Genomic DNA, 20,197 nt, shown 5'->3' with positions numbered 1-20,197 from the left:
CCATTTAATCAGACTCGAGTAGATCTAGTTTTCTGTAGTAACCTGATTTCTAAAATTCGCGTAAACCAGATCAGACTGTAGAAACCATATTTTAATGTTGCTCATTGAACAGGTGTAGAAACAGAAATGTAAAGATGATGCATTGTGGTTTTAGCAGCAGTTAGAACTGGAGCTATTTGTTCTCATCACTGTCAAACTCCCTTATCTTTTACCTTAAAATACCATTAATTAACCCATTCATGATGATGTAATCAGGGTATTCTTATGGAAATTTAAGGGGATATTGCTGTTAAGGTGTAAATGAGGGATAGCTTTAATGATTTTTTGGATGTTTTACCTGTTTAAAATCCCTTAACGTGAAGAAAACCCCTTATGAGAACCAAATAATTATCCTTTAATTATCCCCAAAAACAACATTTACCAAGTAACAAAGCCAACACTGAATCTGAACCTTAAATTAAAAATTAAGGTAATTTCAAGGTACGAATTCAGAGCTGCTTTTTAAAGGTAATCGGAAACTTTTAAAGGGCTTTAAGGGCTCTTTAGCTAATAAGACAAAACATGTAAATCAGACAGATTTAGCTGAATGCATCCTCTCTGTCACACAGTGTTCAAACAGAACGTGTGTCGTGTTTTAATCTATAAAGTCAGTTTCTACGCTGATGATGCTCCACTGTCCGGATCCGTTTCAGGTGTTTGTCCGTCTGTCAGCTGACAGTTGAACTGATCTCTGAAGGCGTCCAGCAGGTGAGGGATGGCGTCCTCCACGCCGACGTCTCTCTGCAGCTCGGCGCTCACCGACGTCACTCCTTTACCTTCGATGCCGCACGGTACGATGTGGCCGAACCACGACATGTCGGTGTTGCAGTTCAGAGCCAAGCCGTGAGACGTGACGTATCGACCGCAGTGGATTCCTCCGAAAACACAACAAGAAGAACAACATTAATACAAGGAACCGATCGCTGACGCTGAGGAAGTTCAGGTAGTTTAACTGTAATACTAACAACAGTAATTAAAACTACTTTACAAAAACACATCCGGCCTCATGCGAGAACAACTCGTACAAACAGATTTGTTCTTAAGCGGAACTTGCGAGTGATTTGGTTTGAATGAGATCCAGATCTGCGTACCGGTCGTGTAGTTGGACTCATAATGACTTCGTCCAGTGAATCTTGAGCGTAATTATTTTACTAAAATCAGCTAAAATAAACACGAATAACTAAAATAAAACTTGTTGCAGAACTTAAAGATTTTATTGAGTATTTTTTGACAGTTGTATTAGTTGGAAAATTAGCTTTCTGCAGGTGTGTGTGCGCGCAGGTGAGCTTCCTCTGTGGCCAAATTTCTGCCAAATCGTTGTTCACTTTAAGGTCACGACATTGTGATTAATTTCCTCATCGATCGGTGATCTGGTTCTCGAACGATCAGCTGGAAATTCATCTGTCTGCGGTTTGAACGGTTGTACGGTTTCCGATTTCCCAACATGGCTGCTGCAGCGAGCTCGTGGTAATATTTCTGCCGTAGTTATAAACCTGAGCTTCACCACAGATCAGACCTTCAGCTTTCTGCTTCTCACTTTCAGTTCTTCTTTATATACAGTCTACTGCACGAAGTAACGCTGCCTTTCTCTCTTTTTGAGGACGCGGCTGTCGTCTTGTTTCAATAAACTTTATTAGAATTGTCACTGGACAAAACCGACGCGCCGCGTCGCGTCGAGGCCGGTCGGTTGGTTCGTGCGGAGCGAACATAGAAGTCGGAGGTTCTGGTGAAAACAACAAGCAAGACCGGCTGTGGGTCAGGAGGTAGAGCGGGTCGTCCACCGATCGGCGGTTCGATCCCCGGCTCCTCCTGTCCACATGTCGAAGACACTTTGGATAAAAGCGCTGCGTTTACCATTTCAATAGGAACACACAGTGTCCGCACAGCTTTACGAGTCGGAGAAATCCGTCTTGTCCGCCTCCGAGTTGTAACGTGTCATCAGTGCTGTGGCGAAATGGCTGCAAAGCCTCCATCGCCGACAGTTACATCGAAATAACATCCAGTATACGCTAACACACCAGTTGATTCAGCTACTTTAAAAAGGAAGCTGCACACAGTTCGCATCTGGCTTCACTTGTTAACAAACCGCTATAAATACGCAACACTGCAAACGCAGCTAATTCAGGCCGCGGAGGAGAATAATGAGCGAAGACTCACTTTTCCTGTTCTTCCCATTCTGCCGCCATTGTGAGGATTATGCAAATGATCTCACACATGCACGAACAGCTGACATTTATCAAGTTGAAACGAGTCCGTAAAGGACGAGTCCGACTTGGAGCGCTGGTACGAACGAACCTAAAGCAGGAGTTACGAAAGTGTTCCCGCACGAGGCCCCGGGCGCAGAAGTCGTACCGATGGCGCAGATCTTCCTGTCTCCGACCCAGACTCCAGTGTGAGGAGACGTCGACGCTTCTATACCAAACCTGCCGCAGACGGAGATGACGGTCTTCTCCAGCTCGCAGACGTACCAGCGAACACTCTGAGGGACCAGATCAGGCGTTAACACGCGGCACGTTAAACTGCATCACACTCAAGGATCAATCAGGTCAGACCTTCTTGAAGCTGGTCAGGTTGAGGACCGGGTAGCAGACCAGCTGTCCCGGCCCGTGGAAGGTAATGAGTCCTCCTCGGTTGGTTCGGTGGACGTCCGCTCCCAGCAGGCGGAGGCGGTCCAGCAGCGGGGCGGGGTAAGGTTTGTGGCGGATGCCGGTGGTGTAGACCGGCGGGTGCTGACACAGCAACAGAGCGTGAGCTGGACCGGACCGGTGCCGGTTCACATAGACCTGCTGCAGCCGCAGAGCCTCCTGGTAGGAGACCAGGCCCAGACGGACCACCTCCACCACCGGCCTGCTGCCCTGCATCCAGGACCGGGACCAGACCAGGAGACCGGGACTGGAACCAGGAAACAAAACCATAATACACAAAGCTTCAGTTGAATCAGGCGTGTTAACGGGGGTTTAAATCGCCCTAATCGTGACCAGTTAGAGGTCTAAGGTTTGGACTGCTGGTCCCTGGTCTACATCAAGATCTCAACAACTACCAGTTGTGTTTCCATGACCATTTTTCTGGATCTCACTCTGGTTCCAGAACTTTAATTAACGGATTACAATATAATATTATAAAGGTATTTTTAACTGATTATCTGCACAGTATAAAACACAACATACCAAACAGCATTACAGCAATCCTCGAAAGTCCACCTTAATTGTTTTCATGTTATTTGGTCAACTTCAAGGGAGCTTTACCCCTTAAAAACTGCCTTAAATCGTGCAGATAATACATTAAAACATTACAATTAGCCTATTCATTTATCCACGAATTACCGCCTTACAGTCCCTCAACTGCATCATCATCATTACTGGGTAAATTACTCAAGTTTAAAGGTTTCACCTGTCCTTCCCCGCTCAGCTCCTCGGCGCGCTGCGCGCCGCCATTGTTGTTAGCGCTTCTTCTTCTTCGGTGGTATCGGTCTACTTCCGTTTTTTTTTTTTTTTGCAACGCTCTGCTGCCACCTGCCGACCGGAAAATAAAACCTTTCACAGTAAAGCTTAACTTTAAACTCTAATTTTTTCCTTTATAAATGAATATTAATGAGCCCCTCTGTGTGTTTATTTATTAATTCATTAATTTAATTAATTAGATTTTCTCTTATAAGTGTGTAGCACGTGATCTGTCAGATGTAAACTGACACCAGATCACTTCAGCAGACTGAACCGACTGTTGTTTGAGTCTCGTTGTTGTGTTTTTTACTGTATGTTCACAGTAGGACCTTAATACTGCTATATATATTATTTATAATATTATAATATAATTATATTTATATAATTATAATGACATTTCTCATGTCAACTAACCAGAACTGACGTTTTGTTCACAGTAAATACCCATTCTACACTAGAAATACATATACGCTTAGAGAAAATATAAGAAACGTTGCATCTGATAACACCTGCTCACGTCTCATGTTAATATATGAACCCGTTTTATTTTGAAGTCTACACCTGAGCCAATCATCAGGGGGACTCGCGGCCCCGGACACACCTGGGCAGGTGTGTGAGAGACCTGTGGAGGTTCGGTAGGTGTGATGAGGGAGAGAGTCTGGACGGTGACCTTGATTTTACCTGGACGGAATAATGACGTTTATTGCAAAATACAAGGTCATGTGATGTGTGTTGACACCTGAGGCTGACCCCCGGGCCCCCAGACCCCCCGGTCCCCCCCGGACCCCCCCTTGCCTACAGACAGCTCACAGGTGTCGTTAGTGCAGCCAGGTAAATACGTCACTCGGCCAGCATCCGAAGTTCCCGCTTGTCCTGAACGGAGCGCGGTGACGTGCCGGATGTGGGCGGGGCCACGCGGCCCTCCCCGCCTGCGCGCGGGACGGGCTGGTTTCGGCGGCAGGGCGGGGTTTGTTTTGAGAGCGGACCGGAGAGAGAAGACTCACCAGGGAAGATGGCGACCGCAGGGTCCGCCGAACGGCCTGGTAGACCGGCCAGCACCGCCGGCGGCAGGTACCGGTCCGGGCCCGGAGCTGGGCGCGGCTCCGGGTCCAGCCCGCCGGAAGAAGCGGCGAAGAAGTGCTCGGCGTGCGCGGAGGGGCAGCCCGGCGGCAGCCCGCCCTGCGGACACCCGGCCTGCCCGCTCCGCCTCACCGACGGACACTCCGGCAGCGAAGAGCGGCTCCGCAGGAGGAGCGACCCCGAGAGGAGCAGCAGCAGGCCCGGCAGGAGGGACTGCGACAGCCGGAGAGGTCGGTGTGTTTACCGGGGAAACTACAGCTCACGATCCGCCGTATCAGCACCGCCGCCGGCTGTCTGCTTTACAAACCAGCCGCAAGAAAAGCCCAGACACCAGCAGAGCTCAGGTCTAACTTCAGTATAAGTTTAACTCCGGCAGCAGGAGGCCCGAACAGCTTATTACCGTCCGACAGGTGGATTAGCAGCTCTCCCAACAGCTGAAGTAACACGAGTGTCACTCTTATTGTGGAGATAATTAAAGTGTGCTTTATTCCTATGGAGTTCTGTAAGAAGCTGCTGACCTGCAGTCAGCTGAGCTGGATCAGACGTGGGTCGCTGTCCCGCTCTCTGAGGTGGACCGGTGGTGGACAGCAGGTCCAGGCTGGGTTAGGGGGTCGTTCCTGGTCAGATCTGTACTCAGGTCTGGTGTTTGGAGGACTTGTCCGGACTTGTCCAGCTGTAGGAGGCGCTGGTGTGCTGCAGCAGTCTTTATCTGACTTCCACTGTTTGTCTTTGCTGTTATTGATCTGTTGTGATCGTTAAACCTTCAAACTGAGTTATACCTTTAAATCGTCCCCCGGATATGTTCTCTTGTTATCTGTAGTTTACGTCATTTAGACAGATTTATCCGTGCATCGGTGTGAGGAAGTACTTTGATCTGTCAGGTATTTAATTCACTAAATCAACCAAAGAAAGACATTAATGCTTATTTAATCTAAAAACTCTCAGTAGGTTTTCCAGAACATGACGAATACGAACGTTTCCATGTGAAATCACACATACGGTGATTTTATCCGTCCTCCTAGTTTCCGCGTCTTTTTACGATTTAAAAGTGTTCTGCTTTCTGTTTCCGACCAGCTTCAGTCGCACGCTGCGTTCGGGCGCTCGCATAGACGAGGAAGTAACTGTTGTTTTGTGTCTTCAGAGTTCTTCGTCTCTCCCGCTCTCGTCCCGAAGTGTTCGGACGCCTCATCGGGAGCGACCGGCAAACACAAGGTGCGTCCGATTTTCACCGGCAGGTTTGTCGAAGCGCCGGGACTACCGCTGTTCTCCGACTGACTCTGGTTTGTGTTTCAGCTGCTGCCGTCGGAGGACCGAGAGGAGGCGAAGAGGAGGAACGCTCTGACCTGCAAAGACGAGTCGGTCCGACGTGCCGAAGAGCCCGTAAGTCTGAATTAAACCGGCTCTTCTAGTCTGCTAGAGGTGTTTCTGAACCTGAAGGAACATCAAGTTGTTCAGAACTATATCAGACAGACGGTTGTGATTTCATGTGAATGAAGCAGCGCGGGTGTTTTTTAAAGTCGTTGTTTTTCTCAGGGAGTTCTGTCCGACTCGGAGAACGAGGAGCCGATCAGCAGGAGGATCAGAAACATCTCGGCCTTCATCAGGAAAACCAAAAACTGCGCCGCCTTCGCTGGGTGAGCGGGAGGAGTCGCGCTCTATATGCCGACTGACAGCAGTTCAGGTGTTGAAGCCCCCCCGTGTGACCTCTGACCTGTGTGTGTTTTTTCTTCTTCAGTGGTTCCCAGAGGAGTCAGAGCTGCACCGACTCGGTGGAGGACAGAGGAGGGAAGCCGAAGGTCGCCGCCCAGCCGGCCCTGATGGACAGAGTACGTTAGACAACCTGTGGTGCTGATGTGGAGAATCATTACGCGCCGAACTGGATCTTCTTCCTGTAGTCGGAGGTCGTAAAGCGTCTTAAACGTAGCGTAACCGTAACGGGCGCCGTATCTTCTTTTAAAAGTTAGCGTGTCATCGTTAAAGTTGTTTCCGTGTCCGTCTCAGAACAACAGTCCGGCGTCCGTGTGAACGCACGAACAGGCCTCTCTCTCTCGCCGTAATCGTTCGTACCGGACGTCTACAGATCTCTTCCTGACGTGTTTCCAGTGAAAGTGACGGAGAACAAAATCCACAGTTGTTGTTGTTTCGTGTATAAAAATATATTCTGAAGTTTATCTGAAACGGGAAATACAAAAAGGCAAGTTGGTCCTAAAAACACGATTAGATTTGTCCAACGCGGCGTGCTAAAGCTTCATTTTAGCTTCAGATAAACTGGACTTTGTCCTCCATCACTTTCGTGTGAGGAAGAGTTAACGTACGAGCGATCACAGCGGCTCGTGGGCTTTGTTGTTGTTGTTGTTGTTTTAAGACAAACGGGAAAAACTGTGAACCTGAAACGCGACGTGAGGACAAACGAAAAGCTTCGGGGTTCATACGAGGCGGGGAAAGTGGAGGAAGTGTCACAGAGTCAGTCTGATAATCGCAGCGTCTGCTTCAGCTCAGTATCGACCCGTTGAACCCGTAGATTCGTGAAGCCTTCGGATAAACACAAGCTCGAACATTTAAAATTCCCGTGGCCGCGTTTTCGCCCTAAAACACACGAAGAAGCTCTTCTTGGATACGTGTTTCAGTTTAGAGCGAATCTGTCTGTTCGCTGCTCGACGTCTGAACGCCTTTTTAAAAGCTCGTCTCTCTCTGTTTTTCTGTTCCCGTCTGCCAGGTTGGTATCAGTCACAGCTACACAGCAGGGATCCTCCTCTCCTCTGAGAACAGTCGCTCGGTCTCGGCCCCCATCACCGCCCCGGACCGGAGGCTCACCTGGCGAGCCGTCGTCTCCTCGTCGTCGACTCCTCTGGGCCTCGCTCCGCCCCGACCCGAGCGCTCCATCAGCCCCGAGAGCAACGACAGCATCTCCGAAGAGCTCAACCACTTCAAACCCATCGTCTGCTCGCCGTGCACTCCGCCCAAACGCCTGCCGGACGGCCGTCTGATGGAGCCCACCATCGTGAAGTCCACGCCCAGGAATCTGACCCGCGGCCTGCAGAAGGCCACCAGCTACGAGGCCAGTCCTGCCGTCCTGCAGAAGTGGAGGCAGATCGAACTCGACCGCCAGAGCCTCAAAGTGAACTCCAAGGCTACACTAACGAGCCCCGTCAACGAGCTCCACAACAAGACCGGCGTGGGCGACGACGGCGGGGGGGGCGCCGCCGCCGCAAAGACGCATCGGGACGGAGATGGAGTTGTGGCCGTCAACAAGAGGAGGCTGCTGTTCGACCCTCCAGCCGCAGACACGGACGCCTTCCAGAAACAGTCTGTGAAGATCCGGGTCCCTGCGATCCGCTACAGCAGCGAGGCGGCTTTCAGAGGAAGCTCAGACTTTGAGTCGACAGTCGGCACTCCTGAATCCTGCAGCGGAGGAGCGCTTTTCAGTCGAAAACAGTCGTTCTCGCCGTACACTAAGAACTCTGGTTTCCAGTCGTGTAAATTAGTGCCAAAGGACTCGCAGAGTCCAAAGAAGGAGTCCGACAGTAGCCTCCACAACCAGTCTACCTCAAGGAGGGGCAAGAAGAGGGAACAGAAGACCAAACACCTGGACTCAGACCGGGACTCGGACCTAAAGAGGAGCCGGTCGGTCAGCCAGGAGGCCTTCGACGAGCGGTACATCCGTCAGATCCAGCAGGAGCGTCGGGACCGAGCGCTCGCCCTGAAGCTGCAGAGACAGTTCGACCTGGAGAACCAGACCGTCAACCGCAGGAGGAGCCCCGACGCGTACTTCCTGCGGTCCTGGATGTCCAATCAGAACCGCCGGAGGCGCGGCCTGAGGAGATCCCGACGAATCAACAAGAAGCACTAGAGAGGAGTCTTCTGCCGACTCGGCACAAAGACGGACAGGAAGAGGTTCATATATGCAAAGAGACGAAGGGTTAATGAATGTTTTTACACAGAAAAACACTTCTTCCAAACATTCGTCTGATTTTCACATCTTTTCACCAGCAAACCACCAAAACCAACGCAGCCAGTGAAGTCGTCGCGTCAACGGAGGACAACAGACGGATGTTTGACTTTGCTTTCATTTCAGATCATTCGTCATCAAATCAAAGCCATAAATGCTGAATAAATCGACATAAAAAGGGCGAAAACTTGGCCGGATGAACGCGCTGGAGGCCATCGGAGCTGCGCTGCAGGTTTTCTGTTCGTCGCTTCGATTGTGTTAATTCATTAATTGTTAAAAATTAAAGCTCTTCAAACTAGATTCGGACTGTGGGACGTTTTGAAGCAGCAGTTATGGAGGACAGACAGAGTAACAGATTTCACGAGCTGCTGGACGTTGAAAGGTGGCGATGACCAACTTGAATTAAAGATCGCTGTTGTTGGGGGGCTTCGGGGGCCGCCGGAGGTCTGGGGCTTCGGGGGCCGCCGGAGGTCTGGGGCTTCGGGCGGCGCCGGAGGTCTGGGGCTTCGGGGGCCGCCGGAGGTCTGGGGCTTCGGGCGGCGCCGGAGGTCTGGGGCTTTGGGGGCCGCCGGAGGTCTGGGGCTTCGGGCGCCGCCGGAGGTCTGGGGCTTCGGGCGCCGCCGGAGGTCTGGGGCTTCGGGGCCGCCGGAGGTCTGGGGCTTCGGGCGCCGCCGGAGGTCTGGGTAATTTAGCTTTGCACAAGAGGAGAAGGAGGAAACCCTCCCCAGCATGTCAGAGACGTCATCCTGTGCTTTATTTCTAACAGTGACAGACTGTCGGAGCTGCAGGACTCTGTCGAACCCGCCAACTGGTCCAGTTCTCCTCCGATGAGGCCTTCTGCTGCTCGTCTGCTCCCAGCGTGGTTACTGGTCTGTCAGACCCTCTTTGGGCATCGAGCTCTGGAAGGACTCTTCTCCGTGAGCGGCGAGGCTCATGGGTACTGGAGTCTTTAGAGCCGTCCCGCAGACTTTCTACCTGAAGACCAGAACAGACCTGCACAGCCTGGATCAGGGGGCTCTGTGGCCCGCCTCGCTACTCGCCAGGGGAGGAAAGTCGTGTGATTGGACGAGTTTTATTGATGTTTGGAGTCCAGTTTTTTAAAAACCGCAGCTTTCAGGAAGGAAACACGGTTGTGCCTGTAGGAGAAGCACGAGTCGGTGTTTCTTCAGTCGCAGTTTTAACCTGGAAAGTTCTGGATCAGGACCTCCAGGATGAAAACAATCGTCAGTTGCTAAACTATAGAAATGTCAAACAGTTTGAGACGAGAAACAAAAATGTAAAAGTAAAAGCAATGCGACAGATAAAAGACAATAACAAATAAAACAGACACGAGGAAACATGAATAATGGCGGAAGAGGTCCGGGGCTCCTAAACACCTGTGAGGCTCAGTAACGGTACTTCCACCTGTCCGAGACCCGAGGGTCTGCGGCCTGAGAGTAGAGAGCCGTCGCTGCGCTACAATTATGAAAAGTTGATTTTAAAGTAGAAAATCCACCGGTGGATTTATTTCATTTTATAAGAGAAAAGAAAAGTTTTCGGCTTCGGACTGTTTTTCATTCCCCCGAGCAACAAGAGAAGAAACTACAGACGCCGTGAAAGACTAGAGTCCAGGGTTTCCCCCCCGAAGCGTCCAAGGAAACTCGCGTTGTTTCCCGTTCACGTGAGTTCGGCTTCACTCCGACTGTAAATCATTCACTTGACATTCCTGCAGATTGCGTTCCGGTTTGCAGATGGATTTCCTTCCCGGCAGCTGCTGTTTCCGCTTCAGTTGTGTGAACGTTTGTTCCCGTCAGTTATTTAACCATCGCGTCGTGAAGCGTCAGGACGCGTTCGGCGGCCATGTTCCAGTGAGACGGCGCTCTGAAGGGCTTTTTTTTTTTTTTTTTACTGACGCCACACGAGCTTTACTCGCTGCAACACTGATATGCACATTTTATAAAGTTGTACTGAAGCTTTCATCCTTCGGGTGGGGGGGTGCTGAGTGCCAAATGATCAGACTGTCTGATGTTCATAGTTTCTACTTTAGTGGTTTTGTATGAGGAGATCTGCTGAAACCAAGAACAACCTGAAACACCTGAGAGACTCTCAGCACGCGTCCTGTCGTCTTTTCGTCCTCTGTGTCTCTGTCTGTACGAGAGGAAGCCAGAAGCATCAGTAATCGTTTACTCGATTGACAGAAAATTAATTGCCAACTATTTTGATAATCAAAAATCCCCCAAAAACATTTGATGTTTCTCAGATTTGCTGCTTTTCTCGCTCTGAAATCGCAGCAGACTAAACGAGAGACGTGCAGATTGATCGATCATCTAACAGATATTTTATTTATTATGAGGAGAGAAGTTTCTTGCTTTAATGTGATTTGTTAATAAGTGTCTCGATGTAAGAGGATGAGATGATTTTGAAAGGATTCTCATTAAAACATAAATTTGGCTCATGGTAACAACTAGATTCGATTCAACTTTATCGTCGTTACACATGTACGAGTACAAGGCAACGAAACGCAGTTCAGCTCGAACAGAAGTGCAGGATATAAAGTGTGAGCAGGATTATGAAAATGTTTACAGGTGGTGCTGTGGACATTATACACAGATGGTGTTACTACGAACAGAAGTATACTGATGGATCTGTACAGTAATGAACTGTGCAGGACAGCAGTGCAGTGAGTATAAAGTAGTGCAGTAGATGAGTTACTGCAGTATTCAGTACTGGAGTGCAGACGATGTGAGGAAACTGACAGACACAACGTGAAAATGTCTCGTTATAACGAGAAGCAGCTCGTTACGTCTCAGCAGCTGAACTTCAGCTTCAAGGATTAAACTGCTAATAACAAGCAGCGGTGCAAAGTAACTACGTACGTTTACTAAAGTATGTTTACTAAAGTACGTTTACTAAAGTACATTTACTAAAGTACATTTACTAAAGTACTGACTAAAGTACGTTTACTAAAGTACATTTACTAAAGTACGTTTACTAAAGTACGTTTACTAAAGTACTGACTAAAGCGCGTTTACTAAAAACGCGTTTACTAAAGTACATTTACTAAAGTGCGTTTACTAAAGTACATTTACTAAAGTACTGACTAAAGTACGTTTACTAAAGTACGTTTACTAAAGTACATTTACTAAAGTGCGTTTACTAAAGTACATTTACTAAAGTACTGACTAAAGTACATTTACTAAAGTACTGACTAAAGTACGTTTACTAAAGTACATTTACTAAAGTACGTTTACTAAAGTACTGACTAAAGTACATTTACTAAAGTACGTTTACTAAAGTACTGACTAAAGTACGTTTACTAAAGTACGTTTACTAAAGTACATTTACTAAAGTACGTTTACTAAAGTACATTTACTAAAGTACTGACTAAAGTACGTTTACTAAAGTACATTTACTAAAGTACATTTACTAAAGTACGTTTACTAAAGTACATTTACTAAAGTACATTTACTAAAGTACGTTTACTAAAGTACGTTTACTAAAGTACATTTACTAAAGTACATTTACTAAAGTACTGACTAAAGTACGTTTACTAAAGTACATTTACTAAAGTACGTTTACTAAAGTACGTTTACTAAAGTACTGACTAAAGTACGTTTACTAAAGTACGTTTACTAAAGTACATTTACTAAAGTACTGACTAAAGTACGTTTACTAAAGTACGTTTACTAAAGTACATTTACTAAAGTACGTTTACTAAAGTACGTTTACTAAAGTACGTTTACTAAAGTACATTTACTAAAGTACATTTACTAAAGTACTGACTAAAGTACGTTTACTAAAGTACGTTTACTAAAGTACTGACTAAAGTACATTTACTAAAGTACGTTTACTAAAGTACATTTACTAAAGTACTGACTAAAGTACGTTTACTAAAGTACATTTACTAAAGTACTGACTAAAGTACGTTTACTAAAGTACATTTACTAAAGTACGTTTACTAAAGTACGTTTACTAAAGTACTGACTAAAGTACGTTTACTAAAGTACATTTACTAAAGTACGTTTACTAAAGTACTGACTAAAGTACGTTTACTAAAGTACTGACTAAAGTACGTTTACTAAAGTACTGACTAAAGTACGTTTACTAAAGTACATTTACTAAAGTACGTTTACTAAAGTACGTTTACTAAAGTACGTTTACTAAAGTACGTTTACTAAAGTACTGACTAAAGTACGTTTACTAAAGTACGTTTACTAAAGTACATTTACTAAAGTACATTTACTAAAGTACTGACTAAAGTACGTTTACTAAAGTACGTTTACTAAAGTACATTTACTAAAGTACGTTTACTAAAGTACATTTACTAAAGTACATTTACTAAAGTACATTTACTAAAGTACGTTTACTAAAGTACGTTTACTAAAGTACGTTTACTAAAGTACATTTACTAAAGTACGTTTACTAAAGTACGTTTACTAAAGTACATTTACTAAAGTACTGACTAAAGTACGTTTACTAAAGTACGTTTACTAAAGTACATTTACTAAAGTACTGACTAAAGTACGTTTACTAAAGTACATTTACTAAAGTACGTTTACTAAAGTACGTTTACTAAAGTACTGACTAAAGTACGTTTACTAAAGTACGTTTACTAAAGTACTGACTAAAGTACGTTTACTAAAGTACATTTACTAAAGTACGTTTACTAAAGTACGTTTACTAAAGTACGTTTACTAAAGTACATTTACTAAAGTACGTTTACTAAAGTACATTTACTAAAGTACGTTTACTAAAGTACATTTACTAAAGTACTGACTAAAGTACATTTACTAAAGTACGTTTACTAAAGTACGTTTACTAAAGTACGTTTACTAAAGTACATTTACTAAAGTACTGACTAAAGTACGTTTACTAAAGTACGTTTACTAAAGTACATTTACTAAAGTACGTTTACTAAAGTACATTTACTAAAGTACGTTTACTAAAGTACGTTTACTAAAGTACATTTACTAAAGTACGTTTACTAAAGTACATTTACTAAAGTACTGACTAAAGTACGTTTACTAAAGTACATTTACTAAAGTACTGACTAAAAGCACGTTTACTAAAGTACATTTACTAAAGCACGTTTACTAAAGCACGTTTACTAAAGTACATTTACTAAAAAGCACGTTTACTAAAGTACTGACTAAAGCACGTTTACTAAAAGTACATTTACTAAAGCACGTTTACTAAAGCACGTTTACTAAAAAGTACTGACTAAAGCACGTTTACTAAAGCACGTTTACTAAAGCACGTTTACTAAAAAGTACATTTACTAAAAAGCACGTTTACTAAAGTACGTTTACTAAAGTACATTTACTAAAGTACGTTTACTAAAGTACATTTACTAAAGTACTGACTAAAGTACGTTTACTAAAGTACATTTACTAAAGTACATTTACTAAAGTACTGACTAAAGTACGTTTACTAAAGTACATTTACTAAAGTACGTTTACTAAAGTACATTTACTAAAGTACTGACTAAAGTACGTTTACTAAAGTACTGACTAAAGTACGTTTACTAAAGTACATTTACTAAAGTACATTTACTAAAGTACTGACTAAAGTACGTTTACTAAAGTACTGACTAAAGTACGTTTACTAAAGTACATTTACTAAAGTACGTTTACTAAAGTACGTTTACTAAAGTACTGACTAAAGTACGTTTACTAAAGTACTGACTAAAGTACGTTTCCTAAAGTACGTTTACTAAAGTACTGACTAAAGTACATTTACTAAAGTACGTTTACTGAAGTACTGACTAAAGTACGTTTACTAAAGTACTGTTTTGAGGTACTTTTATTTCATTTCATGCTACTTTATACTTCTACTGCACCACATCACTAAGGGGTTTGATAACTTTACTTACTTTACAGATTCATATATATATATATATATATATATATATATAACCAACAAATAAATTATGATGTAATATTATAAAGATAAAACTTTATTGACAAGGAATATTATGGCATTCAATGCTTCTATTTTTTCCTGTTTAAATTGATTCAAAACTCAAAGTGGGTAAGTGGACATTTTCTTTTCCAGTCGAAGTTTAAAATAAGATGTGTGTGTTTTTATTTTGTTTCTTTATTGTTTTTGTGTATTTTTCAAAATTTTTTGAGCGATTACGTAGTCACACGTGGTCTGTCGCTCAAATGTCGGCGAGAGCCAATCAGATGCGTCCAGGTCACAGCTTCCGTATTTGTAGCGGAAGTCGGAAGAGAAGATGGCGGCTGCGAGAAACGGCAAGAGCGGACTGCTGGAGAAAGTGAGAAATAAAGTTTTATTCTTTTCAGTCAGCTGTGAAGCAAAGTTCAGGGTTTTATTATCGTACAGAAGTCAGACTGTAGCAGCGGAGAGTTCAGCTCTGTGAGCCGGAGAGTTTGAACTCTGCATCGGTGCTGCTGTTAGCGAGCTAAGCTAACGTTAGCAGGCTAACGTACATGTATTTTGAATTAATTAAAGTGAAAAACAGAGTTAATACAGAAATGAAGCTAGGTTTGTGTCTGCTGTGTGCATTAATCAGTGTTTAGTGTTGAAACTGCAGCGGTTTGTTCAGTTTCCTGTTTCCAGCTGTTACAGACAGACAGCTGCTGCTCAATCTGCTGCACCAAACTCCATTCAGAAAACAGGCAATTTAATTTAAATTGAAGTTAAGACCACACAGTCATTCTGTGACTACAGGAGCAGAGGTTAATTTAATCGGCCATGATTTTAAAGTTACAACTCAACTCCATCCTCCGTAGATTCTGTATGAAAAATGCAATGAGAGAACTTATGTGATGAACTGGCGCTATATGAATAAAACTGAATTGAATAGACACGTTAGTGCATGAACTCCTCTTGTGTTTTGCACGATTTTACTTTATTAAAAGAGGGATGCGGAAGCCGCTCAGTCAGCAAAGTTTTTAAGTTTCAGTTTCGGCTCACTGGCCCGAAACCAGAGCTTATTTTTACCAGTTAAAATAACAAAGATGGCTCTGTTTGTCTGTCGGTGTTAAAGTGAGCGCACAGTGCAAGACTCCTTTAGTGTTTTAAACGTTTTTACTTCAGGGTGAAAAAGGCAAAGGTCGGACATTCAGAACTCCAATGCAGTGGCTTTTTAAAAATGTAGATCTTAAATTCGAACATTTTTCTTTCTAATTTTGAACGTGAGAGTTCAGAGTGTGCAGACTGAAACCATCAGAGCAGCAGACAACACTGGAATTGATCAGAAAGAGTCATAAAGGTGACATCACGCTCGCGATAAAGTAATAATCGATCAGTCTGGTGATCGGTGTGTTTCAGTGGAGAATCGACGAGAAACCGGTGAAGATCGATAAATGGGACGGAGCCGCTGTGAAGAACTCTCTGGATGATGCTGCGAAGAAGGTCGGCGTTTACTCTGAAGGATCATTAAACTCATATCTTATACAGTTTCTGTCATCAATAATCAGTAATCAGTAATAATCAGCTGTCCTGCTGCGCCCCCTTCAGGTGCTGCTGGAGAAGTTCGGTTACGTGGAGAACTTCAGGCTGGTTGACGGGCGTCTGTTGATCTGCACCGTCTCCTGTCTGTTCGCCATGTTGGCTCTGGTCTGGGACTTCCTGCACCCCTTCCCCGAGTCCAGACCGGTCCTCGCCTGCTGCGTCATCTCATATCCTTCGACTAGCAGGAGACAGGAAGTTCACCTGAGATCAGCCGGTGTGACGCTATTGATCGGCTGATCGGTTAACTGTGTTTCTTAGTTAGAATGAAATCCTCTCGTGTCCTGCAGCGACCGCAGGACGTGGATCGGTTTGTGTCTGTGATGGTTTATGTTCCCTAACCCGCCCCCCCTCCTCCGGCATCACGTACTTCATCATGATGGGCATCCTGACTCTGTACACCTCCTACCAGGAGAAGAACATCTTCCTGGTGGCCTTGCAGAAAGATCCAGCTGGGATGGATCCAGATCACGTCTGGCAGCTCTCCTCCTCCCTCAAACGGTCAGTCAGTCCCAGTCTTTACCCAGCATGCACTCTGATGGAGTCCACCAGCCACATTACTCCTGTGCTGTCATATATTCTGTCTTCATGTTATTATTCCTCGTGCATTAGTGCGAAGCAGGATGTTGCTGCTGACGCTGTTTGTTGTCTCTCAGGTTCGATGATCAGTACACTCTGAGAGTCTCCTTCACTGACGGAAAGTCCAAGACCTGGAGGGAAGCGGAGTTCACCAAGTCCGTGTCGGTGTTCTTCGACGAGAACGGGACGCTGGTGATGGACCAGTTTGAAAAGTCCGTTTCTAAACTGCACGACTCGCTGGCCTCCGACAAGAAAACCAAGTAACCAGAATATTCATCGGTACATCAGAGCAGCTGCCTTCTTTCCACGCAGCTCGTTGCTTTCAGTTTCGTTTCAAACGCCAGAGTCGGCCCGCAGAGAGAGAATCCACCGCAGCCCGTCTGCTCAGGTGGTCGCGGCCTGCCAACGCAGCAGGAAGCTCTCCTGCTGCTGCTGCGTTCGAGGACGCTCGGAGATCTGAGAGTCGGCTGCTGAGCAACAGGAGAGCGGGAATCACCTGAGACTCGACTGAAGCGAAGCTTTGTGCGCTGAGAACAGGTGCGCGTGGTCCAGGTGTGTGCGTGTGTGTGTGTAGTCCAGGTGTGTGTGTGTGTGTGTGTGTGTGGTCCAGGTGTGTGCGTGTGTGTGCGTAGTCCAGGTATGTGTGTGTGTGTGTGTGTGTGTGTGTAGTTCAGGTGCGCGCGTGTGGGGTCCAGGTGTGTATGTGTGTGTGTGTGTGTGTGTAGTTCAGGGTGCGCGTGTGGGGTCCAGGTATGTATGTGTGTGTGTGTGTGTGTGTGTGTGTGTGGGGTCCAGGTATGTATGTGTGTGTGTGTGTGTGTGTGTGTGGTCCAGGTATGTGCGTGTGTGTGTAGTCCAGGTGTGTGTGTGTGTGTGTGTGTGTGTGGGGTCCAGGTATGTGTGTGTGTGTGTGTGTGTGGGGTCCAGGTATGTATGTGTGTGTGTAGTCCAGGTATGTGTGTGTGTGTGTGTGTGTGTGTGTGTGTGTGGTCCAGGTGTGTGTGTGTGTGTGTGGTCCAGGTGTGTGTGTGTGGTCCAGTGTGTGTGTGTGTGTGTGTGTGGTCCAGGTGCTGATGGGATCGTCGGCGCCTCACGTTCTCTCTCTATAGGCTCTTTATTTTAAAGTGAAACTGAAACCAACGAACTCTCTGAAAGGAAGGAAGTCCGTCGCTGCGCCGGGTTTCAGCTTGAAGCCGAGCTCGCTCTCCTCGCAGCTTTTACTTCCCGCAAGATATCCAAACGGTCTCATCACAGAATAATTAGGAAATGTTCACAGGAAAATAAAGACATTCGAAACAACAACGTGCAGTTTTCTGTTCTGCTGAATTAAACAACCCTGATGTTATTTCACCTGTTTCACCTGAACGGTCCGAACGGTTTGATTCGTTCTTTTTTTTTTTTTTTAATTTTCCATTGTTTAAATATTCACAAAGCGTCGCTGCAAACTCGTCGCGGTTCCAGTGAAAGTATTCGTGTCGAGTTTTAAACAGTTTGCTGTAAAGTTTTGTGCTCAGCAGACGTGATGGCGCTCTGTGACATCACAGGGAGGGAGGGGCCAGAGAGACACAAGAGTTGCTGTTATGTGACAATTATTCAGCAGCTCGTCGACCGTTTTTATGAATGAGTATTAACTCGCCCTGGTTAAACGTAGCGAGCAGGTGACGTGCTGGTTCAGCGCAGCTCGGCAGCGTTTGTGTGAAGTTTAACTTCCTGTTGAAGGTGACGCGTCGCGTTGTGACTGGCTGGTTTTTCTAACGGCGTCGTTTTAATCACCAACTAAACACGGCTTCAGAAGCGCTTATCTCTAACAGCAACGGCAACTAGCCTTCAGACGCGTCGGTTACCACCAATCACAACGCGCCATGTCACTGGTGGGCGGAGCCGTGTGAGGGAAACACCTGTGACGGTCACACAGGTGAGAAAGGTGGAGGAAATGGTTTCTGTGATGGAGGGAAAAGATCAGGAATAAATACATTTTGGGTCCAGACGCTGCAGCTGTTTCCCTCCACTGCTTGAATCTTTAGTTTACATTCACTGATCCAGAATCAGGAGTGTGACATTAGCGACAGATTAGCATTTAATATTGGGAATGCTAACAACAACAGGAAGTGGACTGAACGTGTGAATGTTTCATGAGTATTTTTCTCAGAGCCTTATTCTCTGTAACTTCTGTCAGTGAAAACACGATTGTGGAAATATTAAAGATGGATATTGTTACCGAAAGACTTCAGACATCCTGAGTGACTTTATAAATGTTTTGTTACTTCTGCAGTTCCACAGTTCAGCCAGCAGGTGGCGCTGATGCACTGTTCACACATCAGCATTGAGCTCTGTGACTTTCCTCTTCATCTGGATCAGCTTCCACAGAGGGAAGAAGAAACAGCTTCTAATCAATCAGTTAGATCAATAAAACAGGAAAAGACCATCAGAAAATGAGTGAAATGAAAAGATCAACAATAGAAAATCTGTGAGTTTTAGTTCAAGTTTTATCCCAGATGATGTTTTTCACGAGTAACACATTTTAATTCAGCCGCCGCAGTCGGACAAAATGGTTTCTGCGTCTCGCTGTTCTGTCCGAGCTGAAGGTGAAGAACATTATAATGCCTCCGGCTGTGCGTCGTCCGTTTCCACTGAAAGAATCCAGCGTTTGATTGAAGAAGATCTCGGCACGGTGAGTTTAGCGGGTCCGCAGCTGGAGCTCGTCCCTGTTCGGGTGAAGGTCTGATTCTTCTAAAACCAGGAGGGCAACGCCACCTCCGCCGTGTCCCGGTTCACCCGATCGGATGCAAAGCGGCGTGTTGAGGTGACGTCACGTGAGATGTTGAGCTGTCAGAGGTATTCGCCGCGTCACGCGGGTCGTTTGTTCTGATCGTTAGAATATTCTTTCTTTCTGATGTTTAAGACGTCGCCATCTTGTTTCTCAACTTGCACAAAAGACCCTGTGAAGCATTCAAGATCAGACTCGGCTCATCGGGCTGTTCGTTCAGGTTAAAAACTCTGACGCTGTGAACCTTAGACACCATCTCGCCCTCCTGTCCTCTTTTATTTGTGTTGCTCGGAGAACAAAATGTCCCGCTGACGCTGAGAATTTCACTTCATGTCACAGATTAATTCCACACTCAAATGTTAACACCAACTTCACAACAGTGATGGAGCTGAAAAAACAGGTTCCAGTTTTACAGGCTGAAACTTCCACCAATCACACAGGGCCGGGTCAGTATGCATGAGGGTGGGTCAGAATGCAGGAGGGCGGGGTCAGTATGCAGGAGGGCCGGGTCAATATGCAGGAGGGCGGGGTCAGTATGCATGAGGGTGGGTCAGAATGCAGGAGGGCGGGGTCAGTATGCATGAGGGCCGGGTCAGTATGCATGAGGGTGGGTCAGAATGCAGGAGGGCGGGGTCAGTATGCAGGAGGGTGGGTCAGAATGCAGGAGGGCGGGGTCAGTATGCATGAGGGCCGGGTCAGTATGCATGAGGGTGGGTCAGAATGCAGGAGGGCGGGGTCAGTATGCAGGAGGGTGGGGTCAGTATGCAGGAGGGCTGGGTCAGTATGCAAGAGGGCGGGGTCAGTATGCAGGAGGGTGTTTGGAGTCAGCAGGTCGGTGGGCGGGGCCTGTATACAGATAGGCAGGGTCAGCAGGTAGGTGGGCGGGGC

The 20,197-nt window shown here is 45.9% G+C and overlaps 3 protein-coding genes across 14 annotated transcripts; 2 read left to right on the top strand and 1 right to left on the bottom strand.

Annotated features, from left to right (window-relative positions):
• Nucleotides 1-70: 70 nt before the first annotated feature.
• On the bottom strand, nucleotides 71-5,192 carry lipt2 (lipoyl(octanoyl) transferase 2). 3 transcript variants are annotated; one of them, XM_044201736.1, is made up of 4 exons: nucleotides 5,078-5,192; nucleotides 2,592-2,931; nucleotides 2,335-2,518; nucleotides 71-914 (listed from the first exon to the last, which is right to left on the bottom strand). In XM_044201736.1, the coding sequence occupies exons 2-4, from the start codon at nucleotides 2,898-2,900 to the stop codon at nucleotides 655-657; spliced, it is 753 nt and encodes a 250-aa protein (XP_044057671.1). In that variant the 5' UTR covers nucleotides 2,901-2,931; nucleotides 5,078-5,192; the 3' UTR covers nucleotides 71-654. The 3 variants fall into 3 exon arrangements, with proteins under 3 accessions (XP_044057671.1, XP_044057670.1, XP_044057672.1); XM_044201735.1 differs by lacking the exon at nucleotides 5,078-5,192 and adding an exon at nucleotides 3,430-3,557; XM_044201737.1 differs by lacking the exon at nucleotides 5,078-5,192 and adding an exon at nucleotides 3,430-3,557 and having other exon boundaries at nucleotides 2,392-2,518.
• Nucleotides 4,310-10,596, top strand: rnf169 (ring finger protein 169). 9 transcript variants are annotated; one of them, XM_044201728.1, is made up of 8 exons: nucleotides 4,310-4,793; nucleotides 5,701-5,771; nucleotides 5,853-5,939; nucleotides 6,093-6,193; nucleotides 6,295-6,385; nucleotides 7,276-8,453; nucleotides 8,550-8,952; nucleotides 9,005-10,596. In XM_044201728.1, the coding sequence occupies exons 1-6, from the start codon at nucleotides 4,379-4,381 to the stop codon at nucleotides 8,407-8,409; spliced, it is 1,899 nt and encodes a 632-aa protein (XP_044057663.1). In that variant the 5' UTR covers nucleotides 4,310-4,378; the 3' UTR covers nucleotides 8,410-8,453; nucleotides 8,550-8,952; nucleotides 9,005-10,596. The 9 variants fall into 9 exon arrangements, with proteins under 9 accessions (XP_044057663.1, XP_044057662.1, XP_044057664.1 ...); XM_044201727.1 differs by having other exon boundaries at nucleotides 4,311-4,793; nucleotides 7,276-8,952; nucleotides 9,005-9,134; nucleotides 9,186-10,596; XM_044201729.1 differs by having other exon boundaries at nucleotides 4,311-4,793; nucleotides 7,276-8,740; nucleotides 9,275-10,596.
• A 3,996-nt stretch (nucleotides 10,597-14,592) lies between these two features.
• On the top strand, nucleotides 14,593-18,767 carry spcs2 (signal peptidase complex subunit 2). 2 transcript variants are annotated; one of them, XR_006378596.1, is made up of 6 exons: nucleotides 14,593-14,764; nucleotides 15,784-15,867; nucleotides 15,973-16,133; nucleotides 16,330-16,464; nucleotides 16,620-17,506; nucleotides 17,538-18,767. XR_006378596.1 is itself a non-coding variant. In XM_044202553.1 (5 exons), exons 1-5 carry the CDS (start codon nucleotides 14,723-14,725, stop codon nucleotides 16,804-16,806), a joined length of 609 nt encoding a protein of 202 aa, XP_044058488.1. In that variant the 5' UTR covers nucleotides 14,593-14,722; the 3' UTR covers nucleotides 16,807-18,767. The 2 variants fall into 2 exon arrangements, 1 of the variants encoding a protein (XP_044058488.1); XM_044202553.1 differs by having other exon boundaries at nucleotides 16,620-18,767.
• Nucleotides 18,768-20,197: the final 1,430 nt, after the last annotated feature.

This window comes from Siniperca chuatsi, linkage group LG7, assembly GCF_020085105.1.
Source record: "Siniperca chuatsi isolate FFG_IHB_CAS linkage group LG7, ASM2008510v1, whole genome shotgun sequence".
NCBI lineage: Eukaryota > Metazoa > Chordata > Actinopteri > Centrarchiformes > Sinipercidae > Siniperca > Siniperca chuatsi.
The sequence above is the reverse complement of the archived record's forward strand: the minus strand, read 5'-3'. Positions and strand labels throughout refer to the sequence as shown.